At 43.1% G+C, this 27,012-nt stretch overlaps 1 protein-coding gene across 9 annotated transcripts in view; it reads left to right on the top strand.

The window, feature by feature from the left end:
- Positions 1-27,012, top strand: part of strbp (spermatid perinuclear RNA binding protein) — a 157,861-nt gene that overhangs the window by 120,207 nt on the left and 10,642 nt on the right. For all 9 annotated transcript variants that reach the window (XM_060908931.1, XM_060908929.1, XM_060908925.1 and 6 more), the window contains 9 exons: positions 1,286-1,383; positions 4,851-4,956; positions 5,346-5,429; positions 6,787-6,995; positions 19,292-19,444; positions 22,257-22,391; positions 22,480-22,620; positions 23,569-23,698; positions 24,276-24,326. In XM_060908931.1, coding sequence (XP_060764914.1) covers positions 1,286-1,383; positions 4,851-4,956; positions 5,346-5,429; positions 6,787-6,995; positions 19,292-19,444; positions 22,257-22,391; positions 22,480-22,620; positions 23,569-23,698; positions 24,276-24,326 — 1,107 coding nt within the window. The remainder of the gene's footprint in view (positions 1-1,285; positions 1,384-4,850; positions 4,957-5,345; positions 5,430-6,786; positions 6,996-19,291; positions 19,445-22,256; positions 22,392-22,479; positions 22,621-23,568; positions 23,699-24,275; positions 24,327-27,012) is intronic.

Here is a 27,012-nt window from a genome sequence, read left to right as displayed (position 1 = left end):
ATATATATATATATATATGATTCCACGCTTATGGGTACTGAAATGGGGACATGAACTTATTTTTAAAAATTCACCTAAAACCATTTCTTTTTTTACCATCAGGTCACAAAACATGTAATCTTTAATGAATGATATGTTAAAAGATAACTTTAATTTTCTGAGATGTAATAAAAACATATTTATATGCCAAAGTCAGAACGTAACAGAAGTGTTGTGGACATATATATTCTCAATTTTAACAATGTAGAATTACTTTTTGAAACATAGGAAGGTGATGTTTTAGCAAATATAATTAATAAACATGTGTAGTAGAATAAACATACACATTCTTTCAATAAGATTAACATGGTATATAGCTAGATTGTAATTTGTAACAGACGCGAGATGGACAATCGTAACAGAAGTAATGTAACAGACATCATTTTGGAACTCATAGGCTTGACTTTGGCGTATAAATGTTTTTATTACATCTCAGAAAATTAGTTATCTTTTAACATATCATTCATTAAAGATTACATGTTTTGTGACCTGATGGTAAAAAAAGAAATGGTTTTAGGTGAATTTTTAAAAATAAGTTCATGTCCCCATTTCAGTACCCATAAGCGTGGAATCACTCATATATATATATATATATATATATATATATATATATATATATATATATAATAATACTAATAATGACAAACTGAACACCTGTCGCATCAACAACAAACTGGTAAGTTAGGAGCAAGGTTCTTTCGCTGACGTCATATAGCTCCTCCTCCTCTTTCGTCTCCTGGGTGCTGCAGCCCCGTCAAATTTGCCCAAATAGCCGCGTTTTTTATCATAACTTGTAAAATAGGCGCCTTCGTGAATTAATATATGGATCATCGGGAATTACTTTTTATGTTATAAAACATCGGCAAAGATGTCAAAAACGTGTCATCAGCACTTTAAAGTGGACAGTGAGTGTGGAATACTGCAGAAATATACGATTTGAGATATACAGCCCTAGTTTGTTTCGCTAAAGTAGATGGATGGAGAAATTTGTACATTTTTATTGCTGAGCCATGTTGGTGTGATTTATTAATAAAATAAGGAGATCATGAGTTTTTTTTTTTTTTGTGCAATGTGAAGTTATGACCACTAGTTTGGAAACCCCTGGGTTACAGGGACAGTCACACAGCTCTGATAGCCAGTGTGACCTCATGTTGTGTGTCGGTGTGTTAACACGATAACATCCAACATTTTCCTTCATTCATTATTGGAGCTGTTTGACCTTGTAAAGAGTTTCCTCCATCCTCAGGTGGACCGGGGCTGCACGACCCATGTGAAAAGAAACCAACGGACACACTGGCGGCCATGACGGACGAGCAGGCAGAGGCCATCACGTACAGTGCACAGGTGAGCTCGCGCTCCACTCACGTCTGATATTCGATGGCATGAGTGATGACTTGATCTGGAGTCTTTACCTGATCATGAATTATAAATCAGAGGGACAGGTGAGGTCAGGTGAGGACAGAGAGCATAGTGTGACAAGTGGAGATCCCCCCCCTTTGGCTCAGATTACTGTGTGGGTGTGTGTGAACTGTGAGCTTAGCCAGTGAATAAGGTAAAGAGGAGAAAGAGTCTTACAGGCTTATCTTATCTACTGTCTTCACATTACTGCCGTCTGACACACAAGCACAGACATCAGCCTTATCTGAGCTGGTGAAACGCGCGCGCGCGCACACCATCTAGTAGCAGCTCCTTCAAGGCTGCCTCTCTAATGTGCGTGGGAAAACAGTCCTACTGAAACCTGTAAGTGTGTGAGCGCATGCGCCATCATTAAAACAGGCTTCTCTACTGAAGGAAGGTGAAAACGATACTAGAATGCTTAATTGTATTGCAGAACATCTTCAAGAACTCTAAATTGCCCCCTACCCCCACTTTCTCAGTTAACCTCTCACCTGTCAATTTTATTTTTGTGGCATATTTTTAATTAAATGTTATCACAGTGCAGCTGTGCATCATATAACTCAGCAAAATAACTCTACATGGATCGATACGGATACTGGTATCGAGTATTGGGTTTGTTTGATACCATGCTCGTTTACACAGAGTGAAGAAAAAAATGCTCCAATACCAGGTGCTCCTATGTGACACAAATCTAGTGTGTGATGTCACACTAATGAACAGATGACCTGAAATGACTGCAATCTGGACAGATTTCAAAATCACCAAGAAGTGTACAGTTGGTGAACGAACTTTTACATTGACGAAGCCTGCTCAAACAGTATAATACTAATTGTTAATATATTCAAAGCTTTACAATGTTAAACATTTTTGGATTTTAAAGCATTACTTGAAATTTAAGGTTGAAAGCTTGGTGTAGTTTGCAGTGGTGTTTGACATGCTGGGTGGTTGATGGGGTGTAGTTAGTTTTTTACAGGATGCAACTGGATGGTTGCCAAGTTATCTCAGGTAGTTGGTTGCTAGGGTATTGATGGGTGGATGATGTGACTTATGAGGCGATTTGCTAGGGTGTTCGTAAGTGGTTATAGTCTAATTTCAGGTGGATGCAAGATAGTTGCTGTGATATTCCAGGTGAGCTGTTAGGATGTTATGGTGTTCTGGATGTTGCTAAGGTGTTGGTAGATAGAATCCTAGGGTGTTGGTTCGTGGTTGTTATTCCAGGTGGTTGCTGTGAATTTGGAGATGGTTGTTAGGGTGTTCTAAAGGTGGTTGCGATGTGATTGCGAATGGTTGTTTGGCTGTTGCTAGATGGTTGCTGTGGTATTCTATGTGGTTGCTAAATGGTTTGTAGGATGTTACTATGATATTCCAGGTGATTACTAGGGTATTGGTTATTTGCCATGTAATCTCAGGTGTTGCAGATGGTTATGGTATTCCAGGTGGTTGCTAGGTCAATGTTAGATGTTTCAAGGATGTTACTATGATGTTCCAGGTGGTTCATAAGGTGGTTTCTGGGATATATCTAGGGTTAGGGATACTCAGTTAGTTGCTAGTATGTTAATTGGTTGCTGTTGTGTTCCAGGGAGGTGCTAGGGTGTTGGTGGGTGGAGCCATGCAGTTTCAGTGGTCTTCAGTATATTTGTATTAACTACACTACTAGACTGTAACCGGTATTCCAATCTTTCCTGGTAACACAAGCAGACCATTTCCCTTTGGAATCTACATCTTTGTCAGGTTTCATGGTTCTACATCACAAATTGTGGCCCATGAAATTGGCAGAGTATTTTGGGAAAAATAATAACAGTAAAGCATCTTTCTTTCATACAAGCAACCATCTAACTGAACTGTGGTATTCATAGGGTTACACAACACCTACATAAGCCCTTAATGATGACCAAAAAACCTACATAATCATTATTCTCATTTCTGTAGGCTGTGATGTCATGTGACCTACAGAATCAGTCATCATGAGATTTTAAAGCAACCTTAGAAGGTCTCCTAAGTTGTGTGAAAATCTGTCTAACTCTGAGAGAGGGCATGCTTCCTGTCCGCGTTATTCTAACACGCAAACTCCCCACCAGCAAACACTGCACTAATGCAGGAAATGGCCAGTCAGCATTTCCCCTCCTGCATTCCTGACGCTACAAAATGCTAATTTGGCTTTTCAGAAAATTGCACAAATTGTTTTCATGGCTGTTTACTCATTAGTTAGTGTCAGTGGCCAGGTTTAATAAGCAAAGCTCATTTGAGAACAGTCTTTTGGTGCAGTTTATCGTGACGTGGTGAAACGGCAGTGAGGAGCTGTTTAGGAATTTGTTCCGTCAAAACAGGATAATTACTGAGCATTCGTGGGTGTGTTTTCTCTGTATAATTTCTTTAATAGTTGTAATTACGGTAATTGACGGTAAAAAACAAGGCTACTGTACCTGCAGACTTGAGTAGAGACGGACGTGTGTGCATGCGCGCGCGAATGTGTGCATGTGCAACAGAGGGAGAGGGAGATGTATTGATTAAATTGAGTGTGTGGCTGCTGATTCGAAAGATTTGAAAGCACAAAACATAATGACTGGTGATTGAGCAATTGCTTTGGTACATTAGACATTTAACTCAAATCATTTGTGTTTGAACTGATGTCCCTCCTCACTACTGCACATTGTGCTAATTAATAAATAAACTTGAAGCATGTAGCTTGACTGCTGTTCATTTACACTGATTTATTAAACTCCTTTATCCGTCCAGCAACCAAAGTGCATCCAGCAGTGTGAATGACATCCCTAAAGGCCATACCTCCTTTGGTGCTAAGGACATGCATAAAAGCCACACCTTCAGTTTGAATGGCATGCATAGAGCCACACCTCCTGCAATGTTAATGACCTTGAGCCACGCCTCTTGCAATTATTGATGTATGTGGGGTGTAAGTATTTGCAGAGAAAAAACAACTCTCTGAAAACCAATCAGAAGAAAACTATTCTATCTTCCTGCTCAAAGGTCTTTTTTTTTTTTTAAATGTCATTTGTTTTGTAAAACGCATGTGAGATCTGCAGCGCTGCTTCAGGAGAGAGAGGAAGAAGAGGAAGTTAATGCACACTGTGTCATGGTTCAGTCTGCGGGTGCTCTACTGTTTATTACTTCTGAAAGGATCTGAACCCCCGCTTGTTCTTTTAATGGGAAAGTTTGACAAAAATCTATCAGTGTTGCTGAACACGCTGCTGTTGCTAAGCAGTCAGTGACCTTGAGGTCACGGCTCAGCTCTAAGAGTTTCATCAAGGTGACAAATAACTCCACGGCCGTGTGTTAAAGGAAGACTGTGGATGTTTTTACGCCTCACGTAGCTCAGCGTTGTTCTGTGAATGACCTGTCAATTTACTGGGTGCTGCACACAGGATCACCCTTATAACTGTGTGTGTGTGTTGCAGCACTCTCTCCGGCTGATGGCTTTCGGTCAGATCTACAAAGTCTTGGAGATGGATCCACTTCCTTCCAACAAACCCTCATCAAAATACCCCTGGTCAGATAAAGAAGGTGTGTGTGTGTGTGTGTGTGTGTGTGTGTGTGTGTGTGAGAGAGAGAGAAAGAGAGAAAACATGTCCTTAAAGTACCTCTAACTTAAAGTGAACAATTTCTCTCTAGACTTTCTCCTTCTGTCTTAGCTACTCTCTCTTTATCGGCCTCTTTTTCACCCTCTCTCTGTCTTATCCCCTCTCGGTTTTACTCTGTCCACTATCTTTTTACCGCCCCTCTCTGTAGTGCTGTTGTAGTAAAATAATCAACAGCAGAGCTGGACATAAATGTTGAATATTGGCTCCTTTCACCTCCCACAGTCTCAGGAGTCTCTTACATGTTAAATGATTATAATTTCACAGTATTGAGTTGCAATTATGTTTATTAATGCTGAGGATGTTGTTAATCAGGTTCAGGGCTAAAGAGGCCCTATGAGGACGGCCTGATGGATGACAAAGACCTCATCAAGAAAATGAAACGCAATCTGAGAAAAGGTGAGACAGATGCACGCGCGCACACAGGATTTTAAAAATGGTACATTGGGCATCTTTCAGAGTAATACATCTCTAGTTTTGTGGTGTGTGCTTTTCTCTCTCTCTCTCTCTCTCTCTCTCTCTCTCTCTCTCTCTCTCTGTGGTTTATTTGTTTGAGGATGCTCTTGCAGCTCTTGTTTTTTTTTTTTTGGTTCCTCACATTGTTTCTTTTCATGTCTTTGCCCTTCTGGTTGTTTTTGTTTATAGCGTTCTACTTTTCTCTCTTTTCCTCACCTCCTAATTTCTGATGTTTCTCACCAAGGACACACACAGCGAATCGATGCCACTGATTTGTAATTTCTCAGCGAGTAGTATAGCGAATTGTAGAGTGACCCGTCCAGTGCCATTTCCACAAATCAGCTTACAGAGGAGAAGAAATTAGCAATTGAGCCCACAATAGATTGAGTCAGAAATGCACAGCTTCTGAATATAAGCCGTAGTTAAACATGGAGAGAGACAGACTGACCACACAACACTCTACATCTCTCAATCATCGTTATTATTTTTTACATTATTATGATGCCTTTAAAGGGTTCCCAGGAACCAAGAATCTCTCCCCCCTTCTGTTTCCATCAACTCCTCTTTCTCTTTCCCCCCCCAAAAAAAAAACAACCAAACAAACAAAAAACTCATGAACACCAGTTCAGTTATGTACACACAAGTGTTCGAGTTGTGAACTAAACCTGGTAAAATGAATAAAAGTATTTCCATTTGTTTGTGCATTGTTGGTGTATGCAAATTAACATGTGCTTCATTATTTTTTTCAGTTAATGGGGTGCTGGGTGATGTCATTAAAATGTTTATCAGTTAATTTCTCTAATGCTGTTTGAGCACAATTTATTTATTTTTTTAGACTTTGTGTGCACAAACAAATTGAAATATTTTTTCATGTTCTGTTCTCATCATACATGGTGCCAACTAAAGCCAGTGCAGGGAAGGCCTCGTTTACAACAGGTGCATGATGATGCAGCCAGGAGGAAGTGTGTGAGAGAGAGAGAGATCCAGACTGTGTGTGAGAGAGGGAGAGTGAGTGCGTGCTCTGCCCATTTTCAGCCATTGAGTTAATTGTTCTGCAAGTCTCCCGGGTTCTGGCCCACATCCTGTGTGAATTGTCATAACCAGGGGTTAACCTGTGTTGACTCACTTGCTTTGAATTGACAAAAGAGCGGTTGAACATTGGTCAGATAACCCAGGTCCAACCCTGCAATTTGGTATGAAAGAGATCTGTTTCCTGCCATCTCTTTCTCTTTGTCTGCTAAATGCTATAAATCTCTCTCTCCTCTCTCTCTCTCTCTCTCTCTCTCTCTCTCTCTCTCAGTTTTAGACAGTAAAGCAATAGACTCTAACCAGCCCATGAATGCCCTCATGCGGCTGAATCAGATCCGTCCGGGCCTGCAGTACAAGCTCCTGTCTCAGTCTGGTCCGGTTCATGCTCCAGTCTTCACCATGTCCGTGGATGTGGACGGAACCATCTATGAAGCCTCAGGCTCTTCCAAGAAAACGGCCAAGCTGCACGTAGCTGTTAAGGTAACATTCAAGCCAAACACACTACCAAAAAAAGAAAAAAGCCAACATGTATACAATTGAAATGCAAAAGTTTGTGCACCCTCAGGACAAAATGGTCAAGTAGTGGATAGATAGATAGAACTTTATTGATCCCTTTGGGAGGGTTCCCTCAGGGAAATTAAAATAAAAATTAATTTATTTAATGTTTCATTTCCGGTTGTGAGAAAAATATTTACCATTACAATAAGACAGAAACAGCAAAATTATATTGCCCAAACACACTAATTCCTGGCATAGCTTCATTAACTTTTACATAATCTCCACTGCATCCCTGGGCAGGTCAGTAAAAATAAAACCGAGCCTCTTAAATTCTCCATGAACCCTCGCTGTGTTACCATAAGGACAAAATAAAGTGAATTTGTCATGTAGCACGAACACAGTACAGAGTTCAGTGATGTAACAGAACCTACAAGAAACTGCAGCTGTGACCATGCAGTTTATATACAGTGTTTTTTATATATATATATATATATATATATATATATATATATATATATATATATATATATATACATACACACACACACACACACACACACACACACCCTCACCCTCTCCTGGCACAGTCATGCTGGGGTCAGAGTCTGTGCCGTTCGAAGCTGAATATGAACAAAGCGACTTTGGAGACGCGAGCCAGTCTAATCCTCTTTCCTCTAGAGAACGGCCATAAAAGGCACCAGTTAGGACGGACACACACACACACAAAACATCATATATATTCAGCTAGAAGGATGCTGAGAATTGAATCACTGAGCAGAATAACACTTTCTGATATAATCAGATTCAGTATAACCAGGAAAAAGCATGCACTTTTCAAAAGTGTAGCAGGGACGACGTAAAAGGATTTCTGAAATCCTCCACAACAATCATGCAATTTTATATTTCCTTATATTGAGAAGATTTAAACTTCTTTTTTTTTAACTCAAATGTCTTTAAATTTAAAAGCAGTTATTATGTAAGGAATAATCCAGTGTGTGGTGCTGTTACAGTAAAATTAGAGCTAGACATGGTACTACTTTTTATCTGTTATGTTTTATTTCACCAGCCCCTCTCTCTCACACACACACACACACACACACACACACACACACACACACACAGAGTTAATAAGACAAAAACACGTAGCTTGTAAGCATAAACTCGTCTGAACTGAAGAAGTCGGAAAACTTGGTTACAGCTTCACCTCGGACTGTTTTTACATCTTTGGCGTGAGTGCGAGAGTTGGCACATGTGCATTCTGTGCAATGTACTTCCTGGTTTCAGAGTTGTTTGCAATGATTTTTTTTTTCCCGCGAGTGTTGGCGTTAATCACTAATTTTTTTTTTCTACAAATAATTTTCCAGTATCCCTTTTCATTTTTTATTGTACTTTCACGTTTGCTTTCATTTTTCCACCTTTTTTCCCCAAGACTGGAAGGTTTTTTTTTTTGTTTGTTTGTTTGTTTGTTTGTTTTCCGTCCTCCTCCTGCGTAAAGACCACAAGCAGAGTCCATCTACATCGGATCTGCTTTAAAATCAACTGATCCTCGATTAAGGTACGTGAATCCTTTCATCATGGCACACCTTCAGCTTGTTTAGTGTGCTGAGTGCAGGATGTTTAGTCATTCTTCCTCCGTTGCTAGTGACAGCTTTATTTGTGATAAGTGCAGATTGGTTAGCTCTCTGACGGAGAAGGTTGCAGCTTTAGAAGCGTGTATCCAGGCTTTAGAGGGGGCTAGTGAGCATGAGAACAGTGTAGTTTCTGCAGGGGAAAGTCTGGATGCCCTAGGTGGAGTTAGTAATCCCCCAACTCCAGCATTAGAGCCCTCACAGCGGGGTGAATGGGTGACGACTCGGCGGCAGAAGAGTAGAGCCAAAGCTACCGCTGAGGGCTCGCAGACAGGAGCACCACTCCTCTCCACTTCACGTGTCGAACAGGTTTGCTCTCCTTAGTGATGCACCTGCTGAGAAACCTGAAAGAGCTCTGGTTATATAGGGGACTATCATACGGCACATGAAATTAGCTCGGCCTTTAGGGGCACCAGCAGCTTTAGTCAGGTGTATACCGGGAGCCAGTTTGCTGGACATAGCAGATAATCTTAGGGTCCTGGGCAAGCACAGGTTCTCAAAGATAGTTATCCATGCAGGAGCTAATGATATACGCCTTCGTCAGTCTGAGGTTACTAACAGTAACTTTGTAGAGATGTTTAAATTAGCGAAGGTGATGTCCGATGCTGCAGTATGCTCTGGGCCCATCCCAATGTGGCGTGGCAATGTAGCTTACAGCAGGTTATGGTCACTGAACTGCTGGTTGTCCAGGTGGTGCTCTGAAAACAGTGTGGGCTTTATATATAATTGGGCTAATTTTGAGGGCACTGCTGGCCTGTTAGGGTGGGACGGTATCCATCCCACTCGGGAAGGTGCTGCTCTCATTTCTTGCAGCATAGGTCATAGTCTCAGAAGAATGTCATAGGGCCGACCCATAATGGTGGTCACACCCTCGATCTAATGCTAACATTCGGGTTAAACGTAGAAAATATAGTCATACTTCCACAGTCTGAAGTTATCTCAGATCATTATCTCATCTCATTCAAAATATGTCTGAGTAATAATATATGCACCTCACCACGCTACTGTATTAAACGTACATTCACGTCAACTACTGCACAGAGCTTTATAAATGATCTCCCAGAGTTATCAACTTTGATTGGGTCACTGTCAGCCCCTGCAGAACTTGATCAGGTGACTGAATGCTTAGTCAACATTCCGCTATACTTTAGATAATGTAGCTCCTCTTAAAAGGAAAATGATCAGAGAAAAAAATGAGCACCCTGGTATAACGATGACACTCGCACTTTAAAACAGACCACTCAAAAATTGGAATGTAAATGGCGTCAAACAAAGTTGGTAGTGTTCAAATTAGCGTGGAAGGAGAGCTTCCTGAAGTATAGAAAAGCTCTTAGTGCTGCAAGATCAACATGTGTCTCCTCCCTAATAGAAGATGACAAAAATAATCCTAGATTCCTATTTAATACTGTAGCAAAATTAACCAGGAATAAGTCCACTATAGGGCGGCACGGTGGTGTAGTGGTTAGCGCTGTCGCCTCACAGCAAGAAGGTCCGGGTTTGAGCCCCGTGGCCGGCGAGGGCCTTTCCGAGTGGAGTTTGCATGTTCTCCCTGTGTCTGTGTGGGTTTCCTCTGGGTGCTCCGGTTTCCCCCCACAGTCCAAAGATATGCAGGTTAGGTTAACTGGTGACTCTAAATTGACTGTAGGTGTGAATGGTTGTCTGTGTCTGTGTCAGCCCTGTGATAACCTGGCGACTTGTCCAGGGTGTACCCCGCCTTTCACCCGTAGTCAGCTGGGATAGGCTCCAGCTTGCCTGCGATCCTGTAGAACAGGATGAAGCAGCTACAGATAATGAGAAGTCCACTATAGACACATGCACACCTGCAGTATGTAGTAGCAACGACTTCATGAATTTTTTTAATGACAAAATTGAAAATATCCGACACAAATTTCAAACTACTAATTTAAGGTCAGACAATTTAAGTGACCCTGTAGTTAACAATATAACTGTATCAGATCAGCAATTAGAATGTTTTACTCCCCTTAGAGAAATTGAATTACTTTCATTAATCTCCGCATCAAAATCCTCAACTTGTGTACTAGATCCCTTACCTACACGTCTATTCAAACAGATAATACCTGAAGTAATTGAATTGCTTCTAAAAATAATAAATTCTTCTCTTAGGATCGGCTATGTACCCAAATCCTTTAAACTAGCAGTTATCAAACCCCTGATTAAAAAACCTGACCTTGATCCCTGTCAGCTGTCCAATTATTGGCCAATATCAAACTGCCCCTTTATCTTGAATATCCTTGAAAAAGCTGTGACACAGCAGTTATGCTCATATTTACATAGGAATAACATCCATGAAATGTATCAGTCAGGATTTAGACCTCATCATAGCACAGAGACAGCTCTGGTTAAAGTAGTAAACGACCTACTGTTGGCGTCTGATCAGGGCTGTCTCTCGCTGCTTGTGTTGCTTGACCTTAGTGCAGCATTGATCATTGCATTCTTCTGGATAGACTATAAAATGTTGTAGGAGTTAAGGGAACGGCCCTCTCTTGGTTCAGGTCTTATTTAGCTGATTGCTATCAGTATGTTGATATCTCTCGTCTCATCGTCTTCCGTGTCGCGGAGGCAGCAGTCTGAGCATGGAAGCCCAAACTTCCCTTTCCCCAGACACCTCGGCCAGCTCCTCGGGAAGAACACCGAGGCATTCCCAGGCCAGCCGAGAGACATAGTCCCTCCAGTGTATCCTGGGTCTTCCCCGGGGCCTCCTCCCGGGGGGACATGCCTGGAACACCTCCCCAGGGAGGCGTCCAGGAGGCATCCGAAAGAGGTGCCCGAGCCACCTCAGCTGATTCCTCTCGATATGGAGGTTGCAGCGGCTCTACTCCGAGTGACTGTGCTTCTCACCCTATCTCTAAGGGAGCGCCCAGCCACCCTGCGAAGGAAACTCATTTCGGCCGCTTGTATCCGCGATCTTGTTCTTTTGGTCATTACCCAAAGCTCATGACCATAGGTGAGAGTCAGAACGTAGATTGACCGGTAAATCGAGAGCTTCGCCTTTTGGCTCAGCTCCTTCACCACGACGGACCGGTAAAGCGACCACATCACTGCGGAGGCTGCACCGATCCGCCTGTCGATCTCACGCTCTATCCTTCCCTCACTCATGAACAAGATCCCGAGATACTTAAACTCCTCCATTTGAGGCAGGACTTCTCCACCAACCTGGAGAGGGCAAGCCACCCTTTTCTGGTCAAGAACCATGGCCTCAGACTTGGAGGTGCCGATTCTCATCCCAGTCGCTTCACACTCAACTGCAAACCGCCCCAGTGCATGCTGAAGGTCCTGGTTTGAAGAAGCCAACGGGACAACATCATCTGCAAAAAGCAGGGATGAAATCCTGTGGTTCCCAAACAGGATTCCTTCTGGCCCCTGGCTGCGCCTAGAAATTCTGTCCATAAAAATTATGAACAGAACCGGTGACAAAGGGCAGCCCTGCCAGAGTCCAACATGCACTGGGAACAGGTCTGACTTACTGCCGGCAATGTGAACCAGACTCCTGCTCCATTCGTACAGGGACCAGGCAGCCCTTAGCAAAGAGCCCTGAAGCACCCCCCCACAGAATACCATGAGGGACACGGTCGAATGCCTTCTCCAGATCCACAAAGCACATGTGGACTGGTTGGGCAAACTCCCATGAACCCTCGAGCACCTTATGAAGGGTATAGAGCTGGTCCAGTGTTCCACGACCAGGACGAAAACCGCATTGCTCCTCCTGGATCTGAGGTTCGACTATTGGCTGACTTCTCCTCTCCAGTACCCTGGAGTAAACCTTCCCTGGGAGGCTGAGAAGTGTGATTCCCCTATAATTGGAGCACACTCTTCAGTCCCCTTTCTTAAAAAGAGGGACCACCACCCCAGTCTGCCACTCCAGAGGCATTGTCCCCGACTGCCACGCGATGTTGCAGAGGCGTGTCAGCAGACGTGATGGTGGGATTGAGGAGATCCTCGAAGTATTCCTTCCACCACCCGACAATGTCCCCAGTCGAGGTCAACAGTTCCCTACCCGCACTGTAAATAGTGTTGGCAGAGTACTTCTTCCCCTTCCTGAGGCGCCAGATGGTTTGCCAGAATTTCTTCGAGGCCGACCGATAGTCCTCCTCCATGGCCTCACTGAACTCCTCCCAGTTCTGAGTTTTTGCCTCCATAACTGCCCGAGCTGCGGCACGCCTGGCCTGCCGATACCCGTCAGCTGCCTCAGGAGTCCTGGAGACCAACATGGCCCGATAGGACTCCTTCAGCTTGACGACCTCTCTTACTTCCGGTGTCCAGCACCGGGTTCGGGGATTGCCGCCACGACAGGCACCGGAGACCTTGCGGCCACAGCTCCGAACAGCCGCGTCGACAATGGAGGCAGAGAACATGGTCCACTCAGACTCAATGTCCCCCGCCTCCCTCGGAAGCTGGGAGAAGCTCTCCCAGAGGTGGGAGTTAAAGACCCCCCTGACAGAGTGCTCAGCCAGACGTTCCCAGCAGACCCTCACCATACGTTTGGGCCTGCCAGGTCTGTCCGGCTTCCTCCTCCACCAGCGGATCCAACTCACCACCAGGTGGTGATCAGTTGACAGCTCAGCCCCTCTCTTCACCCGAGTGTCCAAGACATGGGGCTGGAGATCCGATGAAACGATAACAGTCGATCATCGACCTCCGACCTAAGGTGTCCTGGTGCCACGTGCACTTATGGACACCCCTATGCTCGAACATGGTGTTCGTTATGGACAAACCGTGACTAGCACAGAAGTCCAATAACAAAATACCACTTGGGTTCAGATCGGGGAGGCCGTTCCTCCCAATCACGCCCCTCCAGGTGTCACTGTCGTCGCCCACGTGAGCATTGAAGTCCCCCAGTAGAACAATGGAGTCCCCAGTCTGAGCACCTCTCAGTACCTCTCCCAGGGACTCCAAGAAGGCCGGATATTCTATACTGCTATTCGGCCCATAGGCACAAACAACAGCAAGAGCCTTCTCCCCGATCCGAAGGCGCAGACAGGCAACCCTCTCGTTCACTGGGGTAAACTCCAGCACATGGCGGCTGAGCTGGGGAGCTATAAGCAAGCCGACACCAGCCTGCCACTGCTCACCATGGGCGACTCCAGAGAAGTGGAGAGTCCAGTCCCTCTCAAGGAGCTGGGTTCCGGAGCCTAAGCTGTGCGTGGAGGTGAGCCCGACTATCTCTAGCCGGTACCTCTCAACCTCCCGCACAAGCTCAGGCTCCCTCCCCCGTGACATTCCATGTCCCAACAGCTAGCCGCTGTGTTCGGGGATCTGGTTGTCGAGGCCCCTGCCTTTGACTGCTGCACAATTCACACTGCACCGGCCCCCTACGGCTACCTCTGTGGATGGTGAACCCACAGGAGGTCGGGCCCACGTCACCGCTTTGGGCTGAGCCCGGCCGGGCCCCGTGGGCAAAGGCCTGGCCACCAAGCGCTCACATACGAGCCCCCACCCCAGGCCTGGCTCCAGGGTGGGGCCCCGGCTGCGCCATACCGGGCGACGTCACGGTCCTTGATCGATTGTTATCCATAAGGGGTTTTGGTGAACTGCTCTTGGTCTGGCTTGTCACCTAGGACCTGTCTGCCTTGGGAAACCCTAACAGGGGCGTAATGCCCCCCACAACATAGCTCCTAGGATCATTCAAGCACACAAACTTGAATGTCCCCTCCTAGAACTGCCACCTTATTGTGGTGGAGGGGTTTGTGTGCTTGTGTATGTGGATGTAAATGGTGATTTTTCTTGACATACTGAGGTAAAGCTTGGTGTTCCACAAGGTTCTGTCTTGGGTCCACTGTTTCCCCCCCCCACCCCCCCACCCCCCCTTTTTTATATATGTACCTCTGGGTGATGATATTCATAAGCATGGTATTAGTTTCCACTGTTATGCTGATGACACACAGTTGTATGTTTTTGCAAAACCAGATGAGAGACACCAGCTTAATAGAATTGAGGAATGTGTGAAAGACATTAGACACCGGATGCTTATTAACTTCCTTCTGCTTAACTCTGACAAGACTGGAGTACTTGTACTCCGACCACATGCAGCTGGATGTAGGTTTTCTGATTACACAATAACTCTGGATAGCCTTTCTGTTTCTTCACATGCAGCAGTAAAAAACCTGAGTGATCATTGACCCCAGTCTTTCATTCGAAACTCACATTGATAACATTACCCGGATAGCTTTCTTTCATCTCAGAAATATTGCTAAGATAAGAAATTTAATGTCCCTGCATGACGTGGAAAAACTAGTTTGTGCTTTTGTTACCTCTAGGTTGGATTATTGTAATGCATTACTGTCAGGATGTTTCAGTTGGTGCACAAACAAGTTCCAGGTAGTGCAGCAGCTTAGATCAAAAGGTGCAGGTTATTTGCTGGTACCTCGTATAGTGAAGGCTACATCAGGGGGTGGAGCCTTTTCTTACAAAGCCCCACAGTTATGGAACAGCCTTCCAAGTAGTGTTCGGGAATCAGACACAGTCTCAACGTTTAAGTCTCGGCTGAAAACATATCTGTTTAGTCAAGCCTTTTGTTAATGGTGTTTGAGGTAAAGGTGTAGATCTGGAGGGTCCTCAGACAGAGTGTTATGGTAAACTGGTATGTATGGATGCTGTCAGTCTCCACTCGCTTGCTCACTCGAGTTTGTTGATGGTGTAATGCCTGCTGCTTTATGTCCCGGGGCTCCCTCATGCCTGTGTTACCTTCTGACTCTCCCCTTTTAGTTATACTGTCAATTAGTTTTGCTGGAGTCCCTGCTTGCACTCAGTGCAAAATGTATACTGTTACTGGGCGGCACGGTGATGTAAGTGGTTAGCACTGTCGGCTCACAGCAAGAAGGTTCTGGGTTCGAGCCCAGTGGCCAACGGGGGCCTTTCTGTGTGGAGTTTGCATGCTGTTCCCGTGTCTGCGTGGGTTTCCTCCAGGTGCTCCGGTTTCCCCCACAGTTCAAAGACCTGCAGTTAGGTTAATATGGGACGGCCTTGGGCTGAGGTGCCCTTGAGCAAGGCACCTAACTCCCAACTACTCCCCGGGTGCTATTAGCATGGCTGCCCACTGCTCTGGTTGTGTGTGTGTGTGTGTGCACTGCTTCAGATGGGTTAAATGCAGAGAGGAATTTCACAAGTGTGTGATGAATAAAGGTCTTCTTCTTCTACTTATCAGGTGACATTGGGCATACATAACACATCTGGCTGGAGTCTCATCACATCGCTCCTGTGGAGGACGGCCCCATGTGGACAGATGAAAGTCGCACTTGGAGGACGCTCTGGACTCTTACAGTAATGCTTTTATGCCTGAGGACTACAGCTGACTTGCCAGCTTTAGGACTGCAGTTGTCATGAACAGTTTTGTACTCAAGTTTCCATCAATGAAGAGTTTATAACTTCAACAAAACTGATTTCATGTTAAAACTGTTAATGTTATAATCATGTTGTTTGTTATCACCCAAATGAGGATGGGTTCCCTTTTGAGTCTGGTTCCTCTCGAGGTTTCTTCCTCATGTCGTCTGAGGGAGTTTTTCCTTGCCACTGTTGCCACAGGCTTGCTCATTGGGGATAGATTAGGGATAAAATTAGCTCATGTTTAAAGTCATTCAAATTTTGTAAAGCTGCTTTGCAACAATGTCCTATTGTTAAAAGCACTATACAAATAAACTTGACTGTTACAGCTGACACTGACAGTGGAGCGCTGACACTGGAGACTCATTCCATCAATGTTTATTATAAATAATTGTTTCCTGATGGTGTGCGTTTAGTGTTTGTCAGCACCAGCATGCAAGTCACGGTGTATGTTGTTGCTACAGAAACAATACAGTGATAATACTGTCATACAGTATAAAGACTGAAGCTGCATTTGTGGTGCCTAAGTGGTAACTTGCAAGCTGGTACAAAGCCGGCTTAGAGCATTCAGTGTGGAGAGGGGGAAAAAACTAAATAAATAAAATGGACGCCTGAACAAAATAGTGTGTTCTTTTGTTCAGTCGGAGCACGTAAAGCTCATAAAAAGCTACTTTATGTGCGCTTTTACAGTCAGAGGTCTGAGTGGTAATTGGTTCTGTTCTACCATAGTGCCCTTCAAACATTCACACAACTAAATTGCAGCACAGCAACAATAGTGAGTAGCTTAGCAACAAGCTATCCAGCTTGCATTAGTTATGACTGTAATGTTGATGATTACAATTGCAAAACCGTGATTAGCATGGTCAGGGTTGGAGTTAACCAAGTACTGTGTTTAACAAAACAGGACTTTATACTGTTCGGTGTGTGGCGGCCATGTTGAATTGATGTCACTCTGTAAACAGAAAAGGAACTGATAGTTTAGAAGACTATCCCTAGTTGACGGGTTAAAGTTATATGTTGAGAGGGTGTTTGTGGCTTTGTCTTGAACACAGCATGAGACAGAGAGAAAGTGTTCTTATTGATTTTTATGCCTCCGCCATCGTAAGGTGCAGGAGGCATTATGTTTTCGGGTTGTCCGTGTGTGCATCCGTCCCGAAACCTTGTGAACGCGATATCTCAAAGGCTAATGAAAGGAATTTCACCAAACTTTCACCATTCGTGTGCTTTGGGACAATCATGAACTGATTAGATTTTGAGATCAAAAGGTCTAAGGTCACTGTGAGGTCAAATGTCTGTCCGAAAACCTTGTGAACACAATATCTCCAAGGCGAATGAAAGGAATTTCACCAAACTTTCTAGCCTAGTAAACTAGACCCACCCGCCTAGCGGCCAAAAATATTTTTGCCTAGCGAGCGGGTCTAGCCTCGCACCATATAAACAAAAACACCCCGGGCATCAAATCGTGCCCGCCAATCACAACGCAAGGTTTTTGTTTGGATTCTTTGGGCGGCCTTTTGCAGGAGTGATGACAAAGCTGCGCGACGCTGGAGAAAGCACAACAGGAAAGATGGCTACGGCTAGTGAACAGTGCGCGTTTGACTCCGCTTTGGAATCAGTTTTAGAAGAATTAGACTTGGAGTTTTCGTTGAAACATGAGCAGGAAGAGGCTCTCCGCTCATTCCTTTTCAAGAAGGACGTTTTCGCTGTTTTGCCGACCGGCTATGGCAAAAGTCTGATCTACCACCTAGCTCCGCTCGTAACCAAAAGGATGGGGCTAGTTTGTGCAGTACGAAGAATTAATAAACAGCTTTGAAACATTACTTTTTGATTGTTTCTTATTTTCCCGTTATTTTAAATTTAAGGGAAATTATTTCACCAAACACCACTAAATAAAAATAAAAACTCTCAAACAGTTTAAGCAAACACTTGAAAAAAAATGAGTGTATGTGGTACAGACTCCAAACTTGTGGTCATTATCTCCAAACTTCTGAATATCTAGAACCTGTTTATTAATTAATACGCATTTTGAAAAATTATTTATTTCAAGGCCTCCCCCACTGCTTTCTGTCGCTCTGACTCCGTCACAGTCACTGTTGCGCTGATTGGTCAGAGCGTTGGCTTATATGCACAGAGACAGTTTGAAAGACAGCGGGTTGTTCCTCCCACACCCGTCGGAAATGTCTACGGATCGAGGCCAGACTAAATGTTCACATTTAGTCTGGCTTGCCAGGCTACAAACTTTCACCATTTGTGCATTTGGGGACAAAGATAAACTGATTAGATTTTGAGATCAAAAGGTCTAAGGTCAAGGTCACTGTGAGGTCAAATGTCTGTCCGAAAACCTTGTGAACACAATGTCTCCAAGGCTGATACAAGTAATTTCACCAGGTCAAGATTACTGTGAGGTCAAATGTCCATCCCCAAATCACAACTTAATAAGGCGTGTAGTCTACCGGGCGGAGGCATCCCCATCGACGCCGTTGGCGTCGAGTGCTTTATTTTTAAAAATTTTTTTGTTAAAAGTCATATCCCCAACACCCCTCTCAGTTTTCCAGTAAGTAATTCCAGTTACTTTCCAGACTGAATGATTACACAGCTCTGACTTGGCCAATAATATTCTTTATTTTTTATAAAAAAATTTTTTAATGTGAGCATTTTGTTCCATATTTACTATTGGAGCAGAAATGTAGGTTGTAGTCCATTGATCTTTAATCCAACACTCCACTGGCTCCATTGAATTTAGGATTAAATAAAAATTTGATGCCTTAATGACCTGAGAACATGTCTTTATAAACATGGTTGTGGTTTTTTTTTTAAATGCTAATGTGATGGATTCATCAGTTGAGTTTGTTTTTAAGTAAGTTTTGAGCTGAATCCATGGAATTTTCTCCAGCATTGTTTCTGTCACCAAAAATCCCCCCCTTGTGTTTCAAAGTCTCGCACAAAGCTTGTGAAGATCGCGTGGGTAAGTGACTCCTGCCATGGATCAAACGAACTAAATTCAACATGGTTAGAAACCGACTAGGCCAATAAGTAAAATATTTATTTGCAATTAGTTGCCAATACAAGTCACGATATAAGGTTACTAAAACCGAAAATGTAATTGAATAACACATTAAATAAGAAATAAAGCAAGTTTAAAAATGACTTCAGTTCCCCTTTGTTGTTTGAAAAGGGGGAAAGATTGGGTGTAATGTGTATATTTGTGCAAAGGCTGAATGTGGTGTTGCATGTGTTTGGAGTTATTCGGGAGTGTGTAATGATGATTGTGCGTGTGATGTTCACTGTGTATATACTGTGTGTGACTGGCAGGTGCTGCAGGCGATGGGATACCCAACGGGCTTTGACACAGACCTGGACTCCATGAGTGCAGACGAGAAGTCGGACAGCGAGGGCAAGAGTGAAACATCAACACACTCGAGCAATAATACATCACACTCCACAGACAGCTCCAACACACTGGAGGTATGTGCGCGCGCGTGCTCTTTAATAAGATGTTTACAGATTTCTGTTTGAGTGCTGATCTGAGTGTTTTGGGTTGGGGTTTGACCCAGAGATATCTATATTAGTGAATTTACTTGGAAATTGAAGCAGAAATCTCACTGTAATTGTCCATTAATATACTGTGACTCATAGTTAATTATACACTTGTAAATGTAGGGTGTTTCTCTCTCCCTCTCTGTCACTCTCTCACACACAGTGTAGTGTGTTTGAACAGAGTGATTCAAACATACTAAAGTGAGAAAGTGATTCAATTCTGAATTGACTCACCTGCAGAAAGTGAATCACACACTCTAGGTTGGGGGGTGTGTCTTATTCATTTTTTATTTTATTTTTTAAATATCTGTGTGAACTGCTAAACGGAGTCCAAGAATAGAACAGCAGTGTGGCAGAAATGCCTGGAGATTTGGACCGACGAAGAGAAACTAAACATTGGATGTAATACACAATGTTTTAAAGTATTTATTTAGATAATTATCTAATCATTTATTGAGTGGTGTCACCATGTCTGTGTAATTGAGTTTGAGAGATATCTAATTTTTTTTTTTATTTGAGAAAAAGAAGGTTAAAGGAGATGTGCAGAACCTTTATTTTTAAATAAATTTCTGAGTGGATAGTATCTCCATCTGTGACTCTTGTATGCTGCATAAATGGGAATTAAAAATATATATTTTTGAGAGTTAAAATGGACCGTGAAGTTGTCATTGGCGCTGCGCCGCTGAGCCAGCCAGCCCTGTGCACGTGACGTCACAGCAGGAACCGGTTTTAAGGCCGAGGCCTTTGACAGCTATAGACCAAAGTCATATATAAATAAATATTTATGGTGAAAGTAAGAAATAGCGTTACCGACTCGCTCATCTGATTTGACTTCACTGATTGTGGGTTGACTCTCATTAAAACAGGATGGGTGTTATAACTTACGCAACATACATGTACATGCATGCATTTTCACTGATAAAACGTAAAAGGCTAATTGTCTCAGTTTATCTGATTATTTAATCACATTCTGAAGCAAATTAAATAATCTTATACCGCTAACTTAAACACACAATACAAGTTACATGTATTAATCTAAATGCAGGTAAACAACGAGTGTTTTATATTCAAATGAGAGTCGCAGCATTACCCGTCTGTGTTCTCGCTTCTTGAAGGCCGACTTTGTGTCCGATTGTTTTTGAAACAATCTGACTTTCAGTTGTTCGTTCAGTTCTCCGTTCATTAGCTTCTTACACATAAGGGCAAGATGGCAGCAATATCCAGTGAAGAAATCAGACGGCTGCTCCGTTTCATTCTCCATTTTCTCCATACTGAGTACTCCACCATTACTGCTCAGCTCAGGCAATTACTAAAACCCGGGATGGAACAGAACATCACCGGTTTTAGCAACAACCGCGGGGAGGTCACTGCCCATGTGATATGTCCCATCTCGTTCCATCCCGGGTTTTACCAGCAACCCTCGTCTCACACTCTGGGAGAACTGGTGCGACTGAACTTACTTTCCTTTTAAAAAAATTAAGGAAATAAATACTTTCCTTTTCTTGTAGTTTCCTTTAATTGTTGGTACTGCACCCCCTTTCAATACGGACTTATAGCCAACGCTCCTCAACAGATCAGAGGTTTCATACGAGTCTTCAGTAAAATGTGCAGAGCAGAGGAGAGACCACTTCGTAGGCGCCCAATGTGCCCGTCAGCTTCTCGCAAAACGCGCCCAAATCTTTGCAGTTTGAACATTCTTGGGTTATGAATGCAACGTAAATCTACCTTCTGTTGTGTTGCTGCACCGGCCAACAACACATCTACGTGGCATGGTGATAAATTAGCTCAAAATGGAGGATCGGAGTTGCAGTCAGCTCTGTGTTTTAGTATAGCGTTAATGGCGATGAGACCGATAGACTTCCTGTGGTGACATTATGGACGTCAAGATCATTCACTCAGACCGCTACCTATGTAAATCACTGTAATTGTAAAAATTACTATATTAGATTTATTGTTAATGCTTAAAACTATTCCTGTGCCATTCTTGAGGTCTCAAGGCATTTATAAATGAAAGTGAGTCCATGGCTCTGCGTATATGCTTTAAAACTATTAACTGAGGGTAGAGAACTGAAAATGCATAAGAGGAACACATCTACCCATGATGTTTTTGGCTTTGCATGTCGCCCAGGCTTGCGGTGGGGGGGGTTCTCTCCATTGCTTTTCAGTTTGGTTAACTGTATGCAGTGTGAAACCCAACAGACCAAATAATAGGTGTGAAAACTCCTTTAATCTCACAACAGCAACATTTTCTTCTCACCAGCGTTCTGGAGTTGCTCTACTTATTTCACTGAGCTTTGTCAAATAATTAAAGTAGTAAAATTATGCTGTTGGTGTACGCTTTCCTAACATAACCATGTTATTGCAGGATTTTATATCTGCATTTTTTGGAAATGTTACAATTTATCCTTGGACCACTGTTCATTTTAAAACAGAGAGGAAGTGTAATTATGTTGTCGTGCTGCTGTGTAGAGGAGGATATCTAAACAGCGCTCGAATTAAGTGGTCTCGCAGTCTCGCCGCGACAGTTATTTCCTCTGTGCGAGAGTTGTTCAGAAAGTCAGGTTGCCCCTGCTTGAAAAATCAAGTTGCGCGCGGGGCAACCTGACTTTCTGAACAACTCTCGCACAGAGGAAATAACTGTTGCGGCGAGACTGCGAGACCACTTAATTCGAGCGCTGCTAAATATGTGCTGACTGGTATTTTTGTATACAAGCAGCTATAAAATTGTGTGTGTGTGTAGGTGCGAACTCAGGGTCCTATTCTGACAGCGAGTGGTAAGAACCCAGTCATGGAGCTGAATGAGAAACGACGAGGCCTCAAATACGAGCTGATCTCAGAGAGCGGTGGCAGCCATGACAAACGCTTTGTCATGGAGGTAAGTCACATCACAAACCTGTCACTGAAAGCTCAGTGAAGAATCTGATCTCTGATGTTTGTTTGTTTGCCCCCACTCTTAACGTCAGGTGGAGGTTGATGGACAGAAGTTCCGAGGTGCAGGACCCAATAAGAAAGTAGCTAAAGCTAGTGCTGCCCTGGCCGCTCTGGAGAAACTGTTTTCGGGACCCAACGCTGCTGGCAACAAGAAGAAAAAAATCCTCCCTCAGGTCAGTCGTCCTCATCGATGATCAATAAACAACCACTCTAATCCTCTGGACACTGAACCTGGCTCGGCTTGGCTCTCTCGAGTAACGTGATCAGTGATGAGCTGTATATCCTGAAAGGTCTTTACATCCATCATCAATACTCTGACCTTCAGCACGAAGCCACCGTCTAGTTCCACTTCCTGTAAATGTGCACAAACTCTGATCGTTTATTACACCACAGGAGAACACAGTGTGATGTAGCACTTGTTTTAATAGTAAATAAGAGACATCGATCAGACACCTAAGATCAGTATCAGAAAATGGGGGATCAGATATCGGAGAAAAAAAAATAACTGAAAGAATGAGATCTTCTCACAGATGGAAAAGTTTGGAATTTGGATTTAATTTTTTTTTTTTGTTAGGATTAATTTAATTATCTTTATTCTTTATATTTATTATATTTACCATCTGTATGATTTGTGTATTTATTTTAAGTCTAGTTCTTCATTTTGTTTAAGGCTTAATAGTTTGAAGAAAATATATTGGAAAGGTATCAATCTCGGCCCACACTCAAGGTTTTGGGAAAGAAAAAGCAGCATCGTGCCATCTCTGACTGCAACTATTTTTTGATGAATTGACTCTGTGCCTGTGGCAATGCTCATAATTTAATTCAGTTAATCCTTAATAAGAAGCTATAAATATAACAAATCTGCCAAATGCAAATATAAACACAAAGGTTGAACATTAATTTACTTAGATCAATATTTAGTCATAATATATAGCTAATATTGAATAATGAAATCTGACCTTTCATGCATCTGTGATGTCACTTCCTAAAAAAAAAAAAATTAGATGGTGTATGATTTTGACAGTATAAATTAACGTCAATGATATTTCATGTCGAATGTTGTATTTTCTGACTTCAAAGCTCGGAGTCAGTAAGAGTGTGTGTGTGTGTGTGTGTGTTAGAATAAAGGAGCGATCGCTGCTGCTGCCGCTGCCTCTGCTGTCGCGGCTCAGGCTGCTCGAGGAAGAGGAAGAGCTGCACTCGCACGAGGAGCCTTCGTCAGTGCCGCCGCACCAGGCTATGTCACACCAGGTGGGAGTGTAATGAAAATCACTGCTACCACCGTGAAGTTGATCATTTTCCTACAACAGCATGTCACCAGGGTTCTTTTTTTGGTATTCCTTTTGTACCACAGCATTATGCCAGCAATTAGATGTTATGTTCTTTAATGAACAAAACGTATATATTTTTTATCCATTTAGAGTACAGTGGAACGTCTTGCAAAACAAGTTAGTTCTTGTTCTCACTCCTGTTACAGCATCTATAAACAGTTGTTCCCTTACCATCCTCTCTTCTCTCTGAGAAAGTAACAAACGATAACACATCAGGAATAAACCTGCACTGCTGTCAGAACTGCTGTGATTGGTCAGAAGGTGTTGATTCTTTTTCTATCAGAGTTCAGAATTACATAATGCTGGGTGCAGGAGTGTATAAAATAAGACACATGAATTGTCAGTGCTGTGCTTTAATCACTAGGATTATTTTGTATCTATGTAATGTAATTAAAGACTAATTAGTTGTTATCATTATCATCATCTAGGTGTAGACTGTTTGATTTTATCCTTATGTTGCCATGTAAATATCGTTGTGTGAAATTATGTCCTTGCAGGTTTTGGAAGCCCGTATGGCTACGGCGCTGCAGCCGCTGCTCCTGCATACGGTACGTACCACCCCCAATCCCCCCCACGCCTTTTAACCCTTGCTTTCCCCTGTCCCTGGTACGATTCTAGGGTCCAAATCTGCCCTTATTCCTTTTTCCCCTACCTATTTACTCCGCTCTTAATTAGGCCTAGAGCGTGTTAAAGCCAGCCATCTATCTCAGTAAGAACCTACGCTGGCAGATCCCCTGGCCAACGGGAGGACAGGCTCATAACCTTTTGGTTCTTCCTGTGGTTGGAGCAAGCCTTGCTTCGCTTCAGCTGGGTGTGTCGGTGCTGCTCGTCTGAGTTTGCCTGCTTACCCCAGTCCCCATGTCCTCATGTCCCTGAGTCTGGACACATGTCTCTTTCCGCACTGTCAGAATGGCTCGTGTTGTCTACAGCACTGAGATACCGCGTTCATTCAAAGCAGCCCTGACTACAGAGAGACAGAGATTAACCACAGTGGCTATAAATATACACACCCCAATATACTCCTGTGTGTTGTGTCGGTATAGTTGTGTGAAAGCAGTATTAGTTTTACTCCAGTGTTCTTCAGCCTCCTTTCTATACACTGAATAAATATTCTGCATGTATGGGATTATTGAGGAAAAGCTGCTTCTCATGTAGAAGTCTTAAGGTTAGATGTAAAACTCCATCATTAACCAGATGTTTAAATTATGTGACTATAAAATATAAACTCAAAGCCATCAGAACAATAAATGTGTAAGTTTTCTGCATCTTAAATACAGAGGAGTTTACACTTTTTGCATTTACTTGGTAACATTTACGTTATTTATCTACAACCCCGATTCCAAAAAAGTTGGGACAAAGTACAAATTGTAAATAAAAACGGAATGCAATGATGTGGAAGTTTCAAAATTCCATATTTTATTCCGAATAGAACATAGATGACATATCAAATGTTTAAACTGAGAAAATGTATCATTTAAAGAGAAAAATTAGGTGATTTTTAAATTTCATGACAACACATCTCAAAAAAGTTGGGACAAGGCCATGTTTCCCACTGTGAGACATCCCCTTTTCTCTTTACAACAGTCTGTAAACGTCTGGGGACTGAGGAGACAAGTTGCTCAAGTTTAGGGATGGGAATGTTAACCCATTCTTGTCTAATGTAGGATTCTAGTTGCTCAACTGTCTTAGGTCTTTTTTTGTCGTATTTTCTGTTTTATGATGCGCCAAATGTTTTCTATGGGTGAAAGATCTGGACTGCAGGCTGGCCAGTTCAGTACCCGGACCCTTCTTCTACGCAGCCATGATGCTGTAATTGATGCAGTATGTGGTTTGGCATTGTCATGTTGGAAAATGCAAGGTCTTCCCTGAAAGAGACGTCGTCTGGATGGGAGCATATGTTGCTCTAGAACCTGGATATACCTTTCAGCATTGATGGTGTCTTTCCAGATGTGTAAGCTGCCCATGCCACACGCACTAATGCAACCCCATCCCATCAGAGATGCAGGCTTCTGAACTGAGCGCTGATAACAACTCGGGTCGTCCTTCTCCTCTTTAGTCCGAATGACACGGCGTCCCTGATTTCCATAAAGAACTTCACATTTTGATTCGTTTGACCACAGAACAGTTTTCCACTTTGCCACAGTCCATTTTAAATGAGCCTTGGCCCAGAGAAGACGTCTGCGCTTCTGGATCATGTTTAGATACGGCTTCTTCTTTGAACTGTAGAGTTTTAGCTGGCGACGGCGGATGGCACGGTGAATTGTGTTCACAGATAATGTTCTCTGGAAATATTCCTGAGCCAATTTTGTGATTTCCAATACAGAAGCATGCCTGTATGTGATGCAGTGCCGTTTAAGGGCCCGAAGATCACGGGCACCCAGTATGGTTTTCCGGCCTTGACCCTTACGCACAGAGATTCTTCCAGATTCTCTGAATCTTTTGATGATATTATGCACTGTAGATGATGATGTGTTCAAACTCTCTGCAATTTTACACTGTCGAACTCCTTTCTGATATCGCTCCACTATTTGTCAGCGCAGAATTAGGGGGATTGGTGATCCTCTTCCCATCTTTACTTCTGAGAGCCGCTGCCACTCCAAGATGCTCTTTTTATACCCAGTCATGTTAATGACCTATTGCCAATTGACCTAATGAGTTGCAATTTGGTCCTCCAGCTGTTCCTTTTTTGTACCTTTAACTTTTCCAGCCTCTTATTGCCCCTGTCCCAACTTTTTTGAGATGTGTTGCTGTCATGAAATTTCAAATGAGCCAATATTTGGCATGAAATTTTAAAATGTCTCACTTTCGACATTTGATATGTTGTCTATGTTCTATTGTGAATACAATATCAGTTTTTGAGATTTGTAAATTATTGCATTCCATTTTTATTTACAATTTATACTTTGTCCCAACTTTTTTGGAATCGGGGTTGTAGAACACCACCACATACGCTGTGTTGGAATGACAAACCTGTTTGAGTTTGGAGTAAACATGATGTTTTGTGTGTTCTTGATGCTCTAATGAAACATGTCTAGTGCAGCTCAGGTTCAGACGTCCTGTCGATCGTCCTGTATATTTAACTGATTCGCGTGTTGAGGGAGTAATCCTGTTCGTTTGATGCCGGGAATCAGATGGCTGTGTGCTCTTGCTGCCAAACACAGCCAGCTGTTGATCTGTGTGATGGAGCTGCAGACGCCTGGCCTGGTTCTGTTTCATCACCACACACTGCATAGC

Source organism: Neoarius graeffei, chromosome 25 (assembly GCF_027579695.1).
Source record: "Neoarius graeffei isolate fNeoGra1 chromosome 25, fNeoGra1.pri, whole genome shotgun sequence".
NCBI lineage: Eukaryota > Metazoa > Chordata > Actinopteri > Siluriformes > Ariidae > Neoarius > Neoarius graeffei.
The sequence above is the reverse complement of the archived record's forward strand: the minus strand, read 5'-3'. Positions and strand labels throughout refer to the sequence as shown.